Raw genomic sequence first — 15,605 nt, forward strand, 5'->3', positions numbered from 1 at the left:
ATGGGATGTATTCGAGATTTCTGCCAATAAAGCTAATTCAATGTCTTCTTCTTGGGTTTTGGTGCAGGCTTTTGTTTGTCACGCATTCAAACTCTTTACCAGCAAACCGGACTAGAAAGTAAAAATACAGTGAGAAGCCTTTTTCACAGGCTTTGCGCAATGCTCTCAAATCCAACACATTCTTGTGACGTCATGAGGAAACACGTTATTAGAGTTTGCGTGCGACTGCGGTACGATCAAACGTACCGAATGAGACATACTTTGTATCTACAGTTTGTGCTGTGCATTTAAATACAGCAACTGACTCATTTTTGCTTTCCAAACCGCGAGGTGGAAACGCGGCATTAAATTGACATTTAACACAATGCTGATTTTACCCACCGGAAAAGTTATTTTGTAGTAAATGATACAGGGAAACACATTGGCTGTATGGGCATTTGAAGCTTCCATTGCGGAACACAAACATCAAAAAAAGTTATTTGGTTCGTTTTTAACTATGTTTGTCAATTACTTTTACTAAAGGTCGCATTTTCTGTCATGCAGTTTGAGTTCTATCGTTTAATACCGGTAATGTTAGAAATACTCCTTGCAAGCCTGCAATAGAGAATCCGTTTTGGTCGTCTTAGAAATTCGACCTATGTATATGGATGTTAATATTATAAACATGTGACGAGTTAAAGATTCTCCGCTAGGATCAGCAATTATTTGCACTTCGTCGTTTAACTGTGCAAATGTTAGTTTTTTTGGTGGTTCTTGTTTCGTTAGTGTTCAATGATAGGCTGTTCAACTATCTGGAAGGTCGCAAATTCGTTGAAAACAAAGATCTCAAATTTCAAGTAGAAAAAACCTTTTGAGTTAATTTTACACCTAACGATATTGTGTTTACAGGTTAGTAAAGAAAATACATGAACGAACTCAATGAGTTTTACAGTTAAAATTGCCACAAAAACATGATCCCTATTTACCAAAGTTCTCCAAGTCCAGCCGAAATTCATGAACCGCCACCCCCCAGTAAATCCCGAACGGACTCCCAATTACGTAAGTTCTCCAAGTACTGCCGAAATTAATCAACCACCAAGACCAGTAAACCCTAGAAGGTTTCCCAAGTACGAAAGTCCTCCAAGTTCTGACGAAGATTGTATACCGCTATCCCCCGAAAACCCCGAAAGGATACCCATGAACGAACGTTTTTCAAGCTCTGCGGAAATTAATGAACCGCCAAGACCAGCAATACCGCGAATGCCTCCCAAGTATGAAAAACTTCCGATTCCTGACGAATATGATATACCGATATCCCAGGAAAACCTCGAAAGGGTACCCTTGAACGAACGTTTTTCAAGCTCTGCTGAAATTAATGAACCGCCAAGACCAGAAAGGCCGCCAATGCCTCCCAAGTATGACAATCCTCCTAGTCCTGACGAAGATTATATACCGCTATTCCCGGAAAACCCCGAAAGGATACCCATGAACGAACGTTTTTCAAGCTCAGCCGAAATTAATGAACCGCCAAGACCAGAAAGGCCGCGAATGCCTCCCATTTATGATAATCCTCCAAGTCCTGAAGAAGATTTTGTACCGCTATCCCAGGAAAACCCCGAAAGGATACCCATGAACGAACGTTTTTCAAGCTCTGCGGAAATTAATGAACCACCAAGACCAGCAATACCGCGAATGCCTCCCAAGTATGAAAGACCTCCAAGTCCTGACGAATATGATATACCGCTATCCCAGGAAATCCTCGAAAGGATACCCATGAACGAACGTTTTTCAAGCTCAGCCGAAATTCATGAACCGCCACCCACAGTAAATCCCGAACGGACTCCCAAGTATGTAAGTTCTCCAAGTACTGCCGAAATTCATGAATCACCAAGACCAAAAAGACCACGAATGTCTTCCACGTACGAAAGTCCTCCAAGTCCTGACGAAGATTTTATACAGCTATCCCCGGAAAACCCCGAAAGCATACCCATAAACGAAAGTTATCCAAGTACTGCCGAAATTTATAAACTACTAAGATCAACAAGACCACGAATGTCTCCCAAGAACGAAAGTCCTCCAAGTTCTGACGAACATGATATACCGCTATCCTCGAAAAAAAACGAAAGGATACCCAAGAACGTACGTTTTACAAGCTCTGCAGAAATTCATGAACCACCAAGACCAGCAGGACCGCAAATGTTTCCTCAATACCAACGTTCTTCAAGCTTTGTGGAAATTTATGAACCGCCAAGACCAGCAGGACCGCGAATGTTTCCTAAATATGAACGTTCTTCAAGCTTTGTGGAAATTTATGAACCACCAAAACCAGCAGGACCGCGAATGTTTCCTAAATATGAACGTTCTTCAAGCTTTGTGGAAATTTATCAACCACCATCCCCAGTACACCCTAGAAGGACCACCAAGTACGAAAGTTCTCCAAATCCAGCCGAAATACCAGGAAGACCAGGTACGTTCATTTCAGGTTTGTTTGTTTGATTAATTGGAAAATCACCATCACAAAAACATAGGATTGGGAAATAGAGCATGCGTGCTTTAATGCTTTGACCTAAACCACTTAACTGCGTTTACTTATCTGTTTTTAATGACAACGGGATTCGATCCCAGATTATTTTGCCTTTACTGTGTGCTTTCCTTTACACTGGGAGTCAACAAGTGTCTTTAAACGATATTTTGTACAGCTTCTAGTGAGAACAAGGATCAAGACGATGAAACAACTATAAAGGAAAAGTAAGTGACAACATTATTCAACAACATAGCTTTTTATTTTGCAAGAGTCTTGCATCTTCAGGATAAGCAAACAATACATTGCGGATGTGAAAGCAGATCGCTTGAAGGTTGAAACCACTACGCGAGGAGAAATCAGTGTTAGTTATCTATTGCCTGGAAGGAATCTAATTCCCGATGTAATTCCCGATGTAAATTACACTGATCAAGAAGGACGGACAGCCCTAAGAATTGCCATCAACAACCGATCAGTCAAAGCTTGCAAACTTCTTCTGAAAATGGAGGTTTGAATTGGGCATAAGTTACATACGTAGATCACACATACAGACACACACAATTTATGCAGAAATGCTGCGCCATAACCCTTTTAACGTCTCTCCAAAAGCGCAGTTTTTTCAACAAAAAAACAAACACAAAAGTGCCAAAGTGTAAAGAATATTTTTGTCCCAAAAAATAGGTAAATTTGGAGTGGTCCCTTTTACATGCCATCAAGCAAGATTTCGTGGAAGGCGTTGAATTAATTCTAGAATCTGAATACAAACGCGGTATTCAGACTCCCACACTTCCATCGAGCGATTATTACTTTCCTGGATTCGGTCCGGTTGTCCTTGCTGCACATTGTAACAAGTATTACATTCTGAAACTATTGATCGAGCATGGATATAAACTGGAGGTAGGAGCTGCGTGCCATACATTCTACACAATAGATTATTTTATAAGCTTACATGAGTTGCGACATCGCGAAACCCAATTCTGTTTCAAGATTGTTTCTAACCTTTCTTTTATTAAAAAAACATTACAAATTACATCCATTATTTGACACAGGAAAAATGCACATATGACGGGGTTTTCTGGGAGTCAGCAAATGATAGGAAAATAATGTGCCAAGCAAAATCAAGCGCAGCCTATATTACAGTGCTAGCTGAGGTAACATAAAGTAATCGAAAAGAAAGCATTAAATTAATTTATGGTACACTTTGTTGGCGATACAATACCGTACATACGTTTACTGTTTTGGCTGAATTGGATAGAAATTTGGTATTGATCCATTCCAACATTCCATGGATTTGATAACAACAATACGAGAAAATGCCAAAATGGAACCAGCACACAGTCAGTTTTATGCCGAGTTAGAACGTGAAGTTGAAAGTTATATGTGCGCTCTTTTAGATGAGGTAATCTGCAGTTTACGTCCGTATAAAAAAAAACCAAACATAAAAACGATGCTTGTACAGATTCGCTCGTCTGATGGCCTGCTCTGCCTTTTTCAATGTGAAGTCGCAAACCTGGACACATCAAAACCTATACAGCGATTAGGAAGAGTTGTTAAAGAGTTCGACGACATTGAAATTCGCCAGGATGGAAGTAAACAAAATGATAATGCGAAGTCACGTAAAAAGATGCAAATTCTTGACCGTTCGGTCGACATGCGGTTATTAAATTTCGTAACTCATAGCAACACACAGGTTTGTAATCAATTCCATCCTACGTCTATTCATTATCAATGTAATAACAAAACTTTTTTTCCAGCAATGCATCGATTACATGAACTACAAGGGGGCAAGGTATATGCACCAAGGAAATATGATTAAATGGATTTTAATCAACTTTTTTGTCGGATTGCTTTTTCCTTTTCTGTCTCTGTTTTATTTGACTGTCCCAAATATTTGGATTGGAAGTAAGCAGTTCCCATTTCAGTCCCGATGTGAACCAATATATTTTAAAATACTTGATCCTTTACAGAGCTTATAAAACAACCAGCAGTGGCATTTGCTTGTCACCTTATATCGGATTTATCCTTTGTTGTTTTGGTGGTCATCAACGTTGCAACACGATCTGTTGAAAACGATTATCTGGGTATGCCGATGAAATTGCCCTGTTCCGCCATGTTGTCGCTTTTACAATTATTTTTTAAGGATCGCCTCCTACTCCAGTTCAATGGTTGATGCTCTTGTGGATAATCGGAAAATGGAGTCAAGAATTCGTTGAATTAAAAATACACGGCCCTTCCAAATACTTCTCAGACTGGTGGAATATAAATGATATCACACAACTTACATTGCTAAGCACCAGCGCCATATTGAGGTTAGTTTGCTTTGATTTTACCCACCCAGAAGCAAGCGCGACGGAGGAAGAGCAATGACAAACCATTGCACTCAATTCAAGATATAAACCAGTGACATAATTACTGGTACACAGCCATTTAATGCTATACAATTTTCTATAACGTAAACAATCGTGCTAAGAAATTGCAAGCGTTATTTCGGTCGATTGAAGTTAATTAACAAATGTTGAAAAATATTATATGGCTGTCACAGAAATACAAACATATTTAGCTTTCATGACTCTCCTAAACCAAAAAGATTCACTACCACTGCTATGCATCAAGATTGTGCATTTTCGGTTCTAAACCTAAATTCCTTTGCGAAAATCGCTGTTGGTTTTTCGACACCGTTGATTACGAATACATTTTATTCCCTTCTTTGAACGCACAAGGCGTGTGATTCAGCAAGTTGCACACTCTTTAGTTATTTAGTTGACTGTCCAAAATAATCTTTAAATCCTTTCATTTTAAACAGTGCAGTGGATTTTTTTCAACACAACAGTAATGTAATCAAAACACCGAGATACGAATGGAAACCAAACGAACTTATACTTATTTCTGAAGCTCTGCTTTCTTGGGCTTATATCTTTGTGTGTCTCCGTGTTTTTAATTCGATCAGAACAATTCGTAGACTTGGCCCCCTACAATTGTCATTAGCCAGAATGGTAACCAATATCCTCGAATTCCTTTTCATATTCGCACTTGTCGTGGTTGCTTTTGCTCTAAGTCTCAGTGAGTTGTATTGGTATTATGGCACAAATCCTGGCAGACAACTGCTTTGTGTTGCAAATAATTCTACTGCTTCGAATTGCAACAAAAGTGTTCTGTTTACTGATATCGGCAGTTCACTATGGTCACTGTATTGGACAATTTTTGGGTACCTTGACTTGTCTCTTATATCGCTTTCTGGTAAACACTTCGTAACTGAAGGGTTCGCTTGGTCGCTTGTGACTGTATATCACGTTGTTGTTCTCATTGTTTTGATCAACATGTTGATTGCCATGATGTCGCGAAGTTACGAACAGACGAGCGCCAACGCTGAAGTGGAATGGAAACTTCACCGGACGGCAGTTTGGCTTCGATTTATTCGGAGGGAAAACGTTCTTCCTCCACCAATGAACATTATTCCGAACATTCGTCAACTGGTCAAATGGATCAGGGGAAAGTACCTTAAAACCAAGAGAGCACGTAAAGTAAACAACAATGCAAATGAAGCTCACCAAGGATCGAGAAAATACGCCATCAAGGTTATTCTGGAAAGATATAAATACAACAAAGGACTTGCAAAATAGGTGAATGTTTATTTCACCAACATTCGCTCAACGTGACAGCGCAAAGTTTATCATAAATATTCGCCAAGCATGTTTTGAAATTTTACCAGCATTATGATGAACAGCATTTTAGCTTTGGCCTTTTTATTCAGAATATTTAACTCCAGATACTTTGCACCCATGTTTTGAAATGTTTTCAAATTAATGTTTATTTTGCTGAAATTTTGCTGGTGTGTTTGATTCGTGACCGCCATGTGTGACATTTAAACTTATATGTTAAATATCCTTGTATTGTACTGAGAAAACTATTATCGCATTTACTTTTGTAACAGTTTTGGTCATTACAAGCAGTAATATTTAACTTTACCATTATTTGTTGGTCTGTTGGATGCTTTTGCGCAGTTGTGTATTTATGATGTCATGACTGTTGGTGGGCTATGTCTAGATGTATTGGTTAACCGTCAATAAACCTCATCCCTGTATGTCCACATTTCATTAGGATTGTTTTTAAAATTAGTTATGTAAAGGACACATACATCAGATCGAAAAACGGACTGAGATTTTTACCTGAACAACGTGAGGTTTGCAGGGACCGGGTTTGCATAGAGAACATACTCGCCGTTTATCTGACTCCTAAGACTATTAAAAACATCTGCCGAGAACTGCCTTTGCGAACTTTTAATTAGCGCAAAAACAAACGACAACACATACCTTAAATAACTACGCGGAAGCACTCAATGCAGCATTCTCCCCACGATTTTTCTTACAGTGTGCGCGTAACTTGGGCCTCTTCGCTCAGTGAGTTCTCTATATCCGTTCTTTATATTCTTTCTCCATCTCCCTTTTAGCTTAAAGGCCATGGCTATATTAAAAATATCATAGAAATGAGAAAAAATGCTATGGACGGATTATTAAAAAACGTCGTTGTGACATTAAAACCCAAAGCCGATTTACACATATTTCAGAGATTAACCCATATGTCGGATAGAGCGAAGTGATTAATTCAAAATACCATATGCGCACGCACGTACGTGAAGTAATCAAAATTTACAATTTAACACAAAATGACATTTAATTTTAAAGTTTTGCTGCCGGTTCGAATCAAAGTGTTGCAAAAAAACAAACGTTACACTGTAACAATTTGGAACAAGAATGTTTCGGTTTTTGCAGTTCGATTGAAAGTGACTCTTTAATACGCCGCTGGATGGCACTAACAGTCGCCATGGTTACCTGTATACAAAACATATAGGGGGTTTGTAAACCCAAAGGGGTCACTTGAATCAAAACCGACTTGGTGTCATGAATTGTAAACCTTCTTCCAAACAAGTTTCATCGTTTGAAAGTACATCGTTTTTTATGGATGTATTTGTGTTTATTCAAACGGCAACACATCTACTGACTATAAATGGATTTGGCAATTAACGTATCAAACCTTATTGCGGTTCTGGAAGGCGTGTATTAGTCAGGATGTTGTTGATTTTGATTGACAACTTCATCAGGCGTTTGCCCACAATTGTGTCGGGCATTTGTGTCTTGAGGTAATTTGTACATCACACCAAAAACGTATGTGAACTTAGCAGTGGCAAAATCTTGTAACGACAGTTGAAATGCAAGTGTTAATGTTATTGCATTTTTTTTAACTTACTAACCATAACTTAATTGTTTCTTTGTTTTCAATATGTTAATGGTAAATCCATCGTAATGCGAAGTGCTCTCGGCAAGATTCCACTTGAAACCTTAAAAAAATCACTCTCTCCGTTCTCCATAAGATTTAAATTTAGGCTAACACTCTTCCTCCTCAACTGTAACATGAGTGACAACTTTTTCCATGCTTCCTTCCCCGCATTCAAGTATTTCCATCATCGTAAGGTTAGTCACAATATGATTGACAGGTATGAAAGCTATTTCTTTTTTGACACGCGACATCCCACAACGGTCAGCAACTTCTGCAAAAAACTGTTCACGTGCGCACAGCTGCACATCAAAAGTAACTCTTTGAGTTGAATATGGTAGGCATATAGTTTAATTATATGTTAATGAGCTGCTACAGGGTAAGCAGGTGTTTTAAAGCGAAAGATTGTTGCATTTCTCCATATTAAATAACATCGCAGCAACACGGAGCAAACGGTGTTTTTTTATATAGTCTGTATTGCGAGCCCGTTATTTTTGGATATACCTTTAGTATATTTTACCATTTTATGTGAATTAGTTTAGAAAGCTTAAAAAAGAAAAAAAGAAACGAGTTGAATAAATTTCCCAGCTTATTTAGTGGGGATTTTGTTGAACAGTGCTTTTTGCAAACTTGTTTGACTGTGTGATGCAGAAACCGGTGGTTGGTTGACAAGGCTCAAGGCGAACTAAAAAAAGAAAAAATGAGGACAAGGTAAACCACAATCATAGTATACTTGTATGAACTCTTTTCTCTGCCAATTATCGAGTGTTTCCTAATCACGAATATACGAGGTGAAAAATGCACAATAACAATGCAACGACCAGATAATTACCAAGATAAATTATAAAGTAAATCCAGTTTCCCATGTGAACTGTTAAGTGCTAGTTGATGTGATTGCGTAAACTGTTTCCTTAGGGCTGCCTGCGTTGCAATCTAGCGTTTGGTCATTCATTCTATTCTGATTTAATTATATACGGGACTCAAAAGATAATTAATATTACACTTATACTGGTTGTGTCTTTTTTACAAGATATCTCTTTGAGATGGTTGTCGCTGGAAGTTTGTTCTTGTTCATCAAACTCGATGCCACACAGTCTATCCCGAGTAAGCGTTGTGTTTTGAGTGCATTGAATAAGCGCCAATGCAAAGAGCAAATAGTTTCTGTTGACTAATAAAATAATTTCGCTTTGCATAACTTTAATGCAAAATTATTGGTTAATTTTCATTGTGAATCAATGTATATTAAAATAAGTGTTATTTTACGCTTTTCACCTGGGAAGCTTATATACAACAAAAAGAACACAGAAATATTGTGATATCGTCTGTCAAACTGCCACCCCTTACCGGTTGATAGTTCTTTAATTAAAGTTTAGATGTCCTAGTTGACATTCCATGACAATGGCATTAATCTCCTTGTTACCTGAATTATTTTTTGTTGCCACTTAAAACCACATGGCATGTTTTAAACTTGTCACCACGACTTGAATAGAAACTGGGCTACTTGAGGAATTATATGCATTAGGTCACTACAAGACAAAAATAGCTTTTCTCTGAAAAAGAATTACGAACTCGACAAAAAAGCTTGGGGCGGGATGCAAAAAAAGACATCATTGAGGGAATAGATTTTTGGTTTAACAGCTACATGTTAGGAATTAGGTTTCCAGTGGACATATAACACTTTAATTATTATCGATTGCGTGTTAAATAATGTTTTGTGCAGAATTCACTTGCGATAATGGGGACGAGGTTTATGCCTCGTGGTTTTGTGATGGTGATGTAGATTGCGTTGACGAAAGTGATGAGAAACCGGCTAACTTTTCCACCTATCCTGAAAACTTCAACCGTTCATACATAAGGTGAAAAAGTTTTACGAAAATATCAGTATATTTTTGAAAAGTGTATATAAAAATCTGGTTAAACAAGCTGTCTCAAAAACTTTTTTTCCAAATTTACTATTTCAATATACATAATTCTTCCCTGGTGAGATCCCAGCTGTTCGTCACGCTAAAAGAGTTAAAATAATCTTAGAATTTGGTTATCACTTGATGGTCAACACCTTATTTATTGGCACATTAGGAACAGCTATTATATGAGAAATTGAGAAAAACCATAAGTTTGTGTTGATTTCGCGTTATTATTAGCACGCAACAATGAAGACATAAAACAACAGAACTGTTCATATCAAGCGCTAATCAAAGCAAACAATTGAGTTTGAAATTAAGTCAAAATCTTTATTGGGTCTTCGAACTCCGGACAAAGAACAATGCAATTTCTTCGGCGTTTGAGAAACAATTTATGTTTAGAAATTTAGAAACGATGCAAACGCTTCTTGTTGCAGTTGCGACAACAAGTATGACGTGGGAGATACAAAGAAAGTATGCGCCCTCAGACGAAGGGAATTTTGTAAAGGAATAATCCAATGCGTTGTCGAAGTATTTTGTGAAGGTGGCTGTCCCTCACACTTTCAATGTCCGAATTCTACTTGTTGGAAACGCTCGACTGTTTGTGATGGCGACCCTTGCAATGACTGTCCAGACTTCCGAAAATGGAATAACGGGCATGGTTTCAAATGTGTTCGAAATGGCATAAATTGTAATCTTCCGCAGATGTTTCTATGGGACGGGATAGCTGATTGCGATGATAAGTCTGATTTGTGTTACTCTATCGAAAATGGAAATGCCGGGTATTTTTTGAAACTGCAATGTTCTTCAATTAAAATTTCGTTCCCAATATACGATTTCGTTGTTGCAGAGATATTCGTAATTCTTCATTCTTTGACAAGCGTTTGTGTTTCAAATGCACACATGATCCCATGATCATTTCCAGGTCAAGTGTTTGTGATGATGTCATAGACTGCCCTGACATGAGTGATGAATGCAATTGCTCTAAAAAATCCCTTCAGCAATGCAAGAAAGACAATAAAGCTGATTTGGGGTAACTTCATGTTTTTGTCATTTGACGCAAAATTATTCTGTGTATGTTTAGTCCAACGCAACTTTGCGACTGTTTTCAAAAAAATGGAGTCTGTTACAACACTATGGGGCGTACCAACATTTCCTGTAGCTCTATAAAAGATGAAGTCTGCAGGAAAATTGCACCATGCATGGGGAATTCTCCATGTGAGTATTTTTGCAACTCACATTTCCAGTGTCCAAATTCGACTTGTTGGAAACGTTCGACTGTTTGTGATGGAGATCCATGCAATGACTGTCCAGCTTTCCAAAAATGGAACAACGGACATGGATTCAAATGTGTTCGTAATGGTAGAAATTGCAATCTTCCGCAACTGTTTCTATGGGACGGCATTGCTGATTGTGATGATAAATCTGATTTGTGTTATTCCATTGAAAATGAAGATGTCAGGTATTTTACAAAAGTAGTTTTCAGTTAAATAGGACCCGTATATATAAGAAAATGCTACACAATGCCAACGTTCTTTTGTACAGCTGCGATTACCAAAAAATTAAAAAAGACAGATTAATCCCCTGTAAACGAGGCCAGAGGCGTAAACTTTACTCTTCGTATGATAACAGGGACATTCGAAATTCTTACACATTCAATAATGGGTTATGCTTCCAATGCATCAATGACCCCATGATCATCTCAAAATCAAGTGTTTGTGATGACGTTATCGACTGCCCCGACCAAAGCGACGAATGTTTCTGTCAATCTGAGAAAATCAGAGATTGTGGCAAGTTTCATTTGTAAGTAACAAGTATTGGTTCGAACTGATAGGCAACAAAGTCTTTTGATTTAAGCTATAACATCGTTTGGATATCTGCAAATCAGTAAGGTTTGTGTGATTTTGACCTCCCAGTGTTTTGACGTTTAACACGTTGATTGGTTGGGTCGTGGAGCCGGTTGACATTGTCGTTTTCAGACATTTTGGGAGTCAGTTTTGGGTAAAATCCAACACAGTCACGTTTTGATTTTTACGAAAGGACAAAGCACCCCCAGGCTCATTTTCATGTCCAATTAATAATAATTTTGAAACCAATTCAACTACTTTTTAGTGTTGATGAAGGAGTACATGTCAACTGTTCAACAACTACAACAACAACAGCAACAACAACATCAAAAACAACCAATTACACAGATGGGGAGTGGGCGTGTGCCGTAAGTAAAAAAAAAAAAATTAGTTTATAGGCAAAAACACTGTTTGTCGGAATTAATTAAAAGTAGGTAGATGCTACTACATTTGGCAGTAGGCTTACATAAACACCACGTAGAGGGTATTTGATAAAAAAAAATTAACAAAATTATAAGTTAATACCGATAACTAAAAAAGAGCAGCAAGATGAGATAATAAACATTACCATATATAAGTATTCGTTTAAAATACAATCAAATAACACTTCTTTCCTGGATCTGCAAATAATCGTTCTCACAAAAATTACCTAGAAAATCAATACACTGGATGTGTTTGTGCAGGATGGATGGACGTTGATTTTCGACAAAAAACTATTGTGCGATGGAAAGGTGGATTGCAATTACCAGGTCTACAATTATAATACTCGTCAATATTTTGACCACGATGAATCTCCTGAACTTTGCAAACATCGGAAACACTGCGACACAAAAGACGGACTTTTAAACATACCTCAATCAAAACTTTGTGACGGTTTTATCGATTGTAAGGACGAGAGTGACGAATATCCAGAAAAAAACTGCTCAAAAAGATTCTACTGTCCAGCATTGAATGGAGCCAAAGTAAAAATACACGTTGTTAAAAGTCGTATGTAGTTTTCAAATATTCTAACTGTTTGAGAAATAATTTTCATTTAACGACACTTAAATTTTAGGTACATTTAAATCTGTATTAAATTAGTCAAACCTGTATTTGTCTGTTAATTCATAGCATTTCATTTCGCGCTCATAATTACCTATGAAATGAAAAAGTATATGTATACAGAAGAATGTGTTTTACCGGTGCTTTTTCCAATTAAGAGTTTTTGTTTAATTTTTCGTAACACTCTGAAAATATATGTGTTTAAAATTAAATATTAGATCTCTGTCAACTAATCGGACGTTTGTGATTTCAAAATCAACTGCGATGATCAAAGAGATGAAATTAACTGCACAAATGATGGAAGGTTTTACTGCGAAAACAAAGATCCACTGTATGTCAAAAAAGATAAGGTAAGTCCAGATACATGATAGAAAATGTGTTGCGCCAATCACGTCAGCAGCTTAAAAAAATTGTTGTAATTCGTAATATTTATAAACAAAAATTTGTATCGTAAAGAATTTTTGCATTGTGTCGCCGTTAGATTCTCGTTTATTGGATACTGTTAAATATGCCATCACATTATCTTTTCTTGCAAACTACAAAGTGCATTTACTCTCAACAGAAATTCAATGGAGTCGGCGACTGCTGTGATTGGTCAGACGAGTGCCCTACAAACACAAAAATGTCTGACGAAAACATATTTTCATCACGATACGAGTTGATTGCAAATCCACTTCTACGAGCCATTGTGTGGATAATGGGGATGCTTGGTATTTTTGGAAATATGGTAATTTAAAATAATTTAAGTTAGATATTAGCTATATGTTAAGTTCGTTCATTGTTATTTTATTTGTTTTAAGGTTGTCATATTAATGGAAAGCAAAACTTTGGTAGCCACAAAATCACAAACAACAGCATTTCGCGCAAACCATCTTCTCGTTTTAAATCTATCGGTTTCCGATCTACTTATGGGAGTTTATCTGATCATGCTCGGTGTCGCTGGCATTAGTTATTCAGGAAATTATTGTGCCAATGACCTTATTTGGAGATCAAGCGGAAGTTGCACCGCAATGGGGGTATTGGTCTTTCTTTCAAGCGAAACATCTGTGTTCACTATGGTTCTTTTGACCATATTCCGACTGTATGCCGTGAAAAACGTGAGTAAAAATGAGTATTTAGGGTACTAGAAAGAATGAAATTTGAACTCTCGACTATGGATTTTTTTTAACTGTGCCAAACAAGCTCGTCGTGCTCATCGGTAAAAACTTTCGTCCAGGTAAGCCAAGATATAGGTTCAGTCAGTCCGGGTAACAAAACAAAAAGCCATGCTGGTCGCATTTTATTGCTTTTCGCACCAATAACTTAATGTGTTATTTCTATTGCAGCCTTTTGATGCATCCGTTAAACCCAAATTAAAAACGGTTATGCTAACCATTTTGCTATCCTGGGTGTTATCGTTTGTAATTGCTTTCATTCCTCTATTAACTCAATTTCAACATTTGTTCGAAACCAAAGCTTGGATGAATGACAATCCGTTTTTTGACAATGTTGCAGTCGACTTTTCTAGTAGGATATTACTGTACTTGTTAAATCAGTTTAATTCCATTTGCGTCATGTATACAGACATGATCAAATTCATGGATCAATTTGTAACTTTCAAACACAACTTTACTGGCAACGAATCCCAAGTACAGAAGAGTGCCCTCTTGCGTATAAAAAATGCTCATTCCTGGACGGATTTCATAGATATTCTTGAGGATTACAATTACAGTGATAATTTTAAGATTTCTGGATACTTGGGGTTAGTTTTCAGTAGTTAAATATTATCATTTACTTTCTAACTGCAAGGTTACTTTGTGCAGATATTACAGTAGTAGCAGTGTTTGCATAAGCAAGCTTTACGTAACATCCCAAGACAAGGCATGGGGATATTCAATCGCCATTCTTGGCTTTCATGTTTGTGGCGGTTACGTATTCTTGGATTTACATGAAGTCGATTGCCAGTGCCAGGCAAGTGAACGAAAGATCTAAAGATGGAAGGGCGGCAACGCAAAGCAAAGGCAAGAACATTTGTATTTGCATACGTATTTTTTTATTTACTTTGTTGTTATGTTAGACATGCAAAAGAAAATTCTTCGTTTGATATTTACCGATTTTCTGTGCTGGGATCCAATATCTGTCATGGCATTTGTGAATTTTGGTGGGATCTCTCTACCTCGAGAAATGTACGCTGTGTCAGCAATCATTCTGCTCCCCATCAACAGCTCTCTTAATCCCCTCATTTACTCCAATGCCCCTAAACTGTTCTACGATATAGAGTCAGGGATGGCTTGCGTGAATATTACAGACCACCGTCACCGAAAGAAGTAAAGACAAGTGTGGTTTTGGAAGAGAAAACCTTTTTTGTGGTCGAAACAGAAACTGTTTTGTAAATAATTTAAAAAAAAACCGTTCAACAAATAATCATGTTAAAAAATAAACAGCGCTTTATTGAAATATTCTACAAAATCAAGGTTTGAGATAAAAAGAGGGAATAAATTATGCTTGAAAAGGCGATATAGAAAACATTTATATGATTCTTTCATAAATTAGTGGAACATTCAGTTCTCTAAACCAGTTCGAGTATATTTGATAATAATCTATGTTATAAATGTCACATGGACATCGAACTGTGTGTATTGTAAATTGTCACAAATTACGTGTTTACATGACAAGTTACATTATATTGTGACGTCACTGTTTGATTGTGATGTGTGAATTACTGTACAGTGATAACGGAATCAATATTAAAAAAGTAGACTGTCAACAGCTTTTTTCTGCAAAGCCAGTTTTAAAATCGTGCCAATTAAACTAACCCGACAGCGTCGCCCAAGAAAAACAGTAGGGTCAGACGCGACATCTTGGGGCTCGTCCGGGAACACTTATATTTTGGCGTTGGATTATCGAACTGGAATTAAGCCTACTACCGAACGTAAAGTAAGCCTACTACCGAACGTAAGCATCTACCTACTTTAAATTAATTCCGACAAACAGTGTATTTGCCTATAAACTAATTTTGTTTGTTTTTTACTCACAGCACACGCCCACTCCCCATCTGTGTAATTG

General features: G+C 37.3%; 2 protein-coding genes across 2 annotated transcripts in view; both read left to right on the top strand.

Annotated features, from left to right (window-relative positions):
* The first annotated feature begins 993 nt into the window (after window positions 1-993).
* Window positions 994-6,120, top strand: LOC145895724 (transient receptor potential protein-like). Its single transcript, XM_082984510.1, has 11 exons — window positions 994-2,446; window positions 2,679-2,727; window positions 2,789-3,008; window positions 3,182-3,397; window positions 3,550-3,651; window positions 3,756-3,899; window positions 3,960-4,190; window positions 4,255-4,402; window positions 4,468-4,581; window positions 4,641-4,809; window positions 5,304-6,120. The coding sequence occupies exons 1-11, from the start codon at window positions 994-996 to the stop codon at window positions 6,118-6,120; spliced, it is 3,663 nt and encodes a 1,220-aa protein (XP_082840636.1).
* A 4,242-nt stretch (window positions 6,121-10,362) lies between these two features.
* LOC145895726 (uncharacterized) overlaps window positions 10,363-15,605 on the top strand; it is a 54,722-nt gene continuing 49,479 nt past the window's right edge. Inside the window, exons 1-6 of the mRNA XM_082984511.1 lie at window positions 10,363-10,454; window positions 10,523-10,705; window positions 10,757-11,134; window positions 11,305-11,475; window positions 11,785-11,831; window positions 12,189-12,425. Of these exons, the coding sequence (XP_082840637.1) occupies window positions 10,378-10,454; window positions 10,523-10,705; window positions 10,757-11,134; window positions 11,305-11,475; window positions 11,785-11,831; window positions 12,189-12,425 (1,093 nt within the window). The 5' untranslated portion in view covers window positions 10,363-10,377. The remainder of the gene's footprint in view (window positions 10,455-10,522; window positions 10,706-10,756; window positions 11,135-11,304; window positions 11,476-11,784; window positions 11,832-12,188; window positions 12,426-15,605) is intronic.

The sequence above is a fragment of the Ascidia mentula genome, chromosome 3, assembly GCF_947561715.1.
Source record: "Ascidia mentula chromosome 3, kaAscMent1.1, whole genome shotgun sequence".
NCBI classification, from domain to species: domain Eukaryota; kingdom Metazoa; phylum Chordata; class Ascidiacea; order Phlebobranchia; family Ascidiidae; genus Ascidia; species Ascidia mentula.

What these genes read in the sequence shown, in the direction of transcription:
- LOC145895724 (XM_082984510.1), top strand. Translation starts at nt 994, where the DNA reads ATGAACCGCCACCCCCCAGTAAATCCCGAACGGACTCCCAATTACGTA. An exon ending in AGCATGGATATAAACTGGAG is followed by an intron (nt 3,398 to 3,549) that starts GTAGGAGCTGCG and finishes TATTTGACACAG; the next exon opens with GAAAAATGCACATATGACGG. An exon ending in TGTGCGCTCTTTTAGATGAG is followed by an intron (nt 3,900 to 3,959) that starts GTAATCTGCAGT and finishes ATGCTTGTACAG; the next exon opens with ATTCGCTCGTCTGATGGCCT.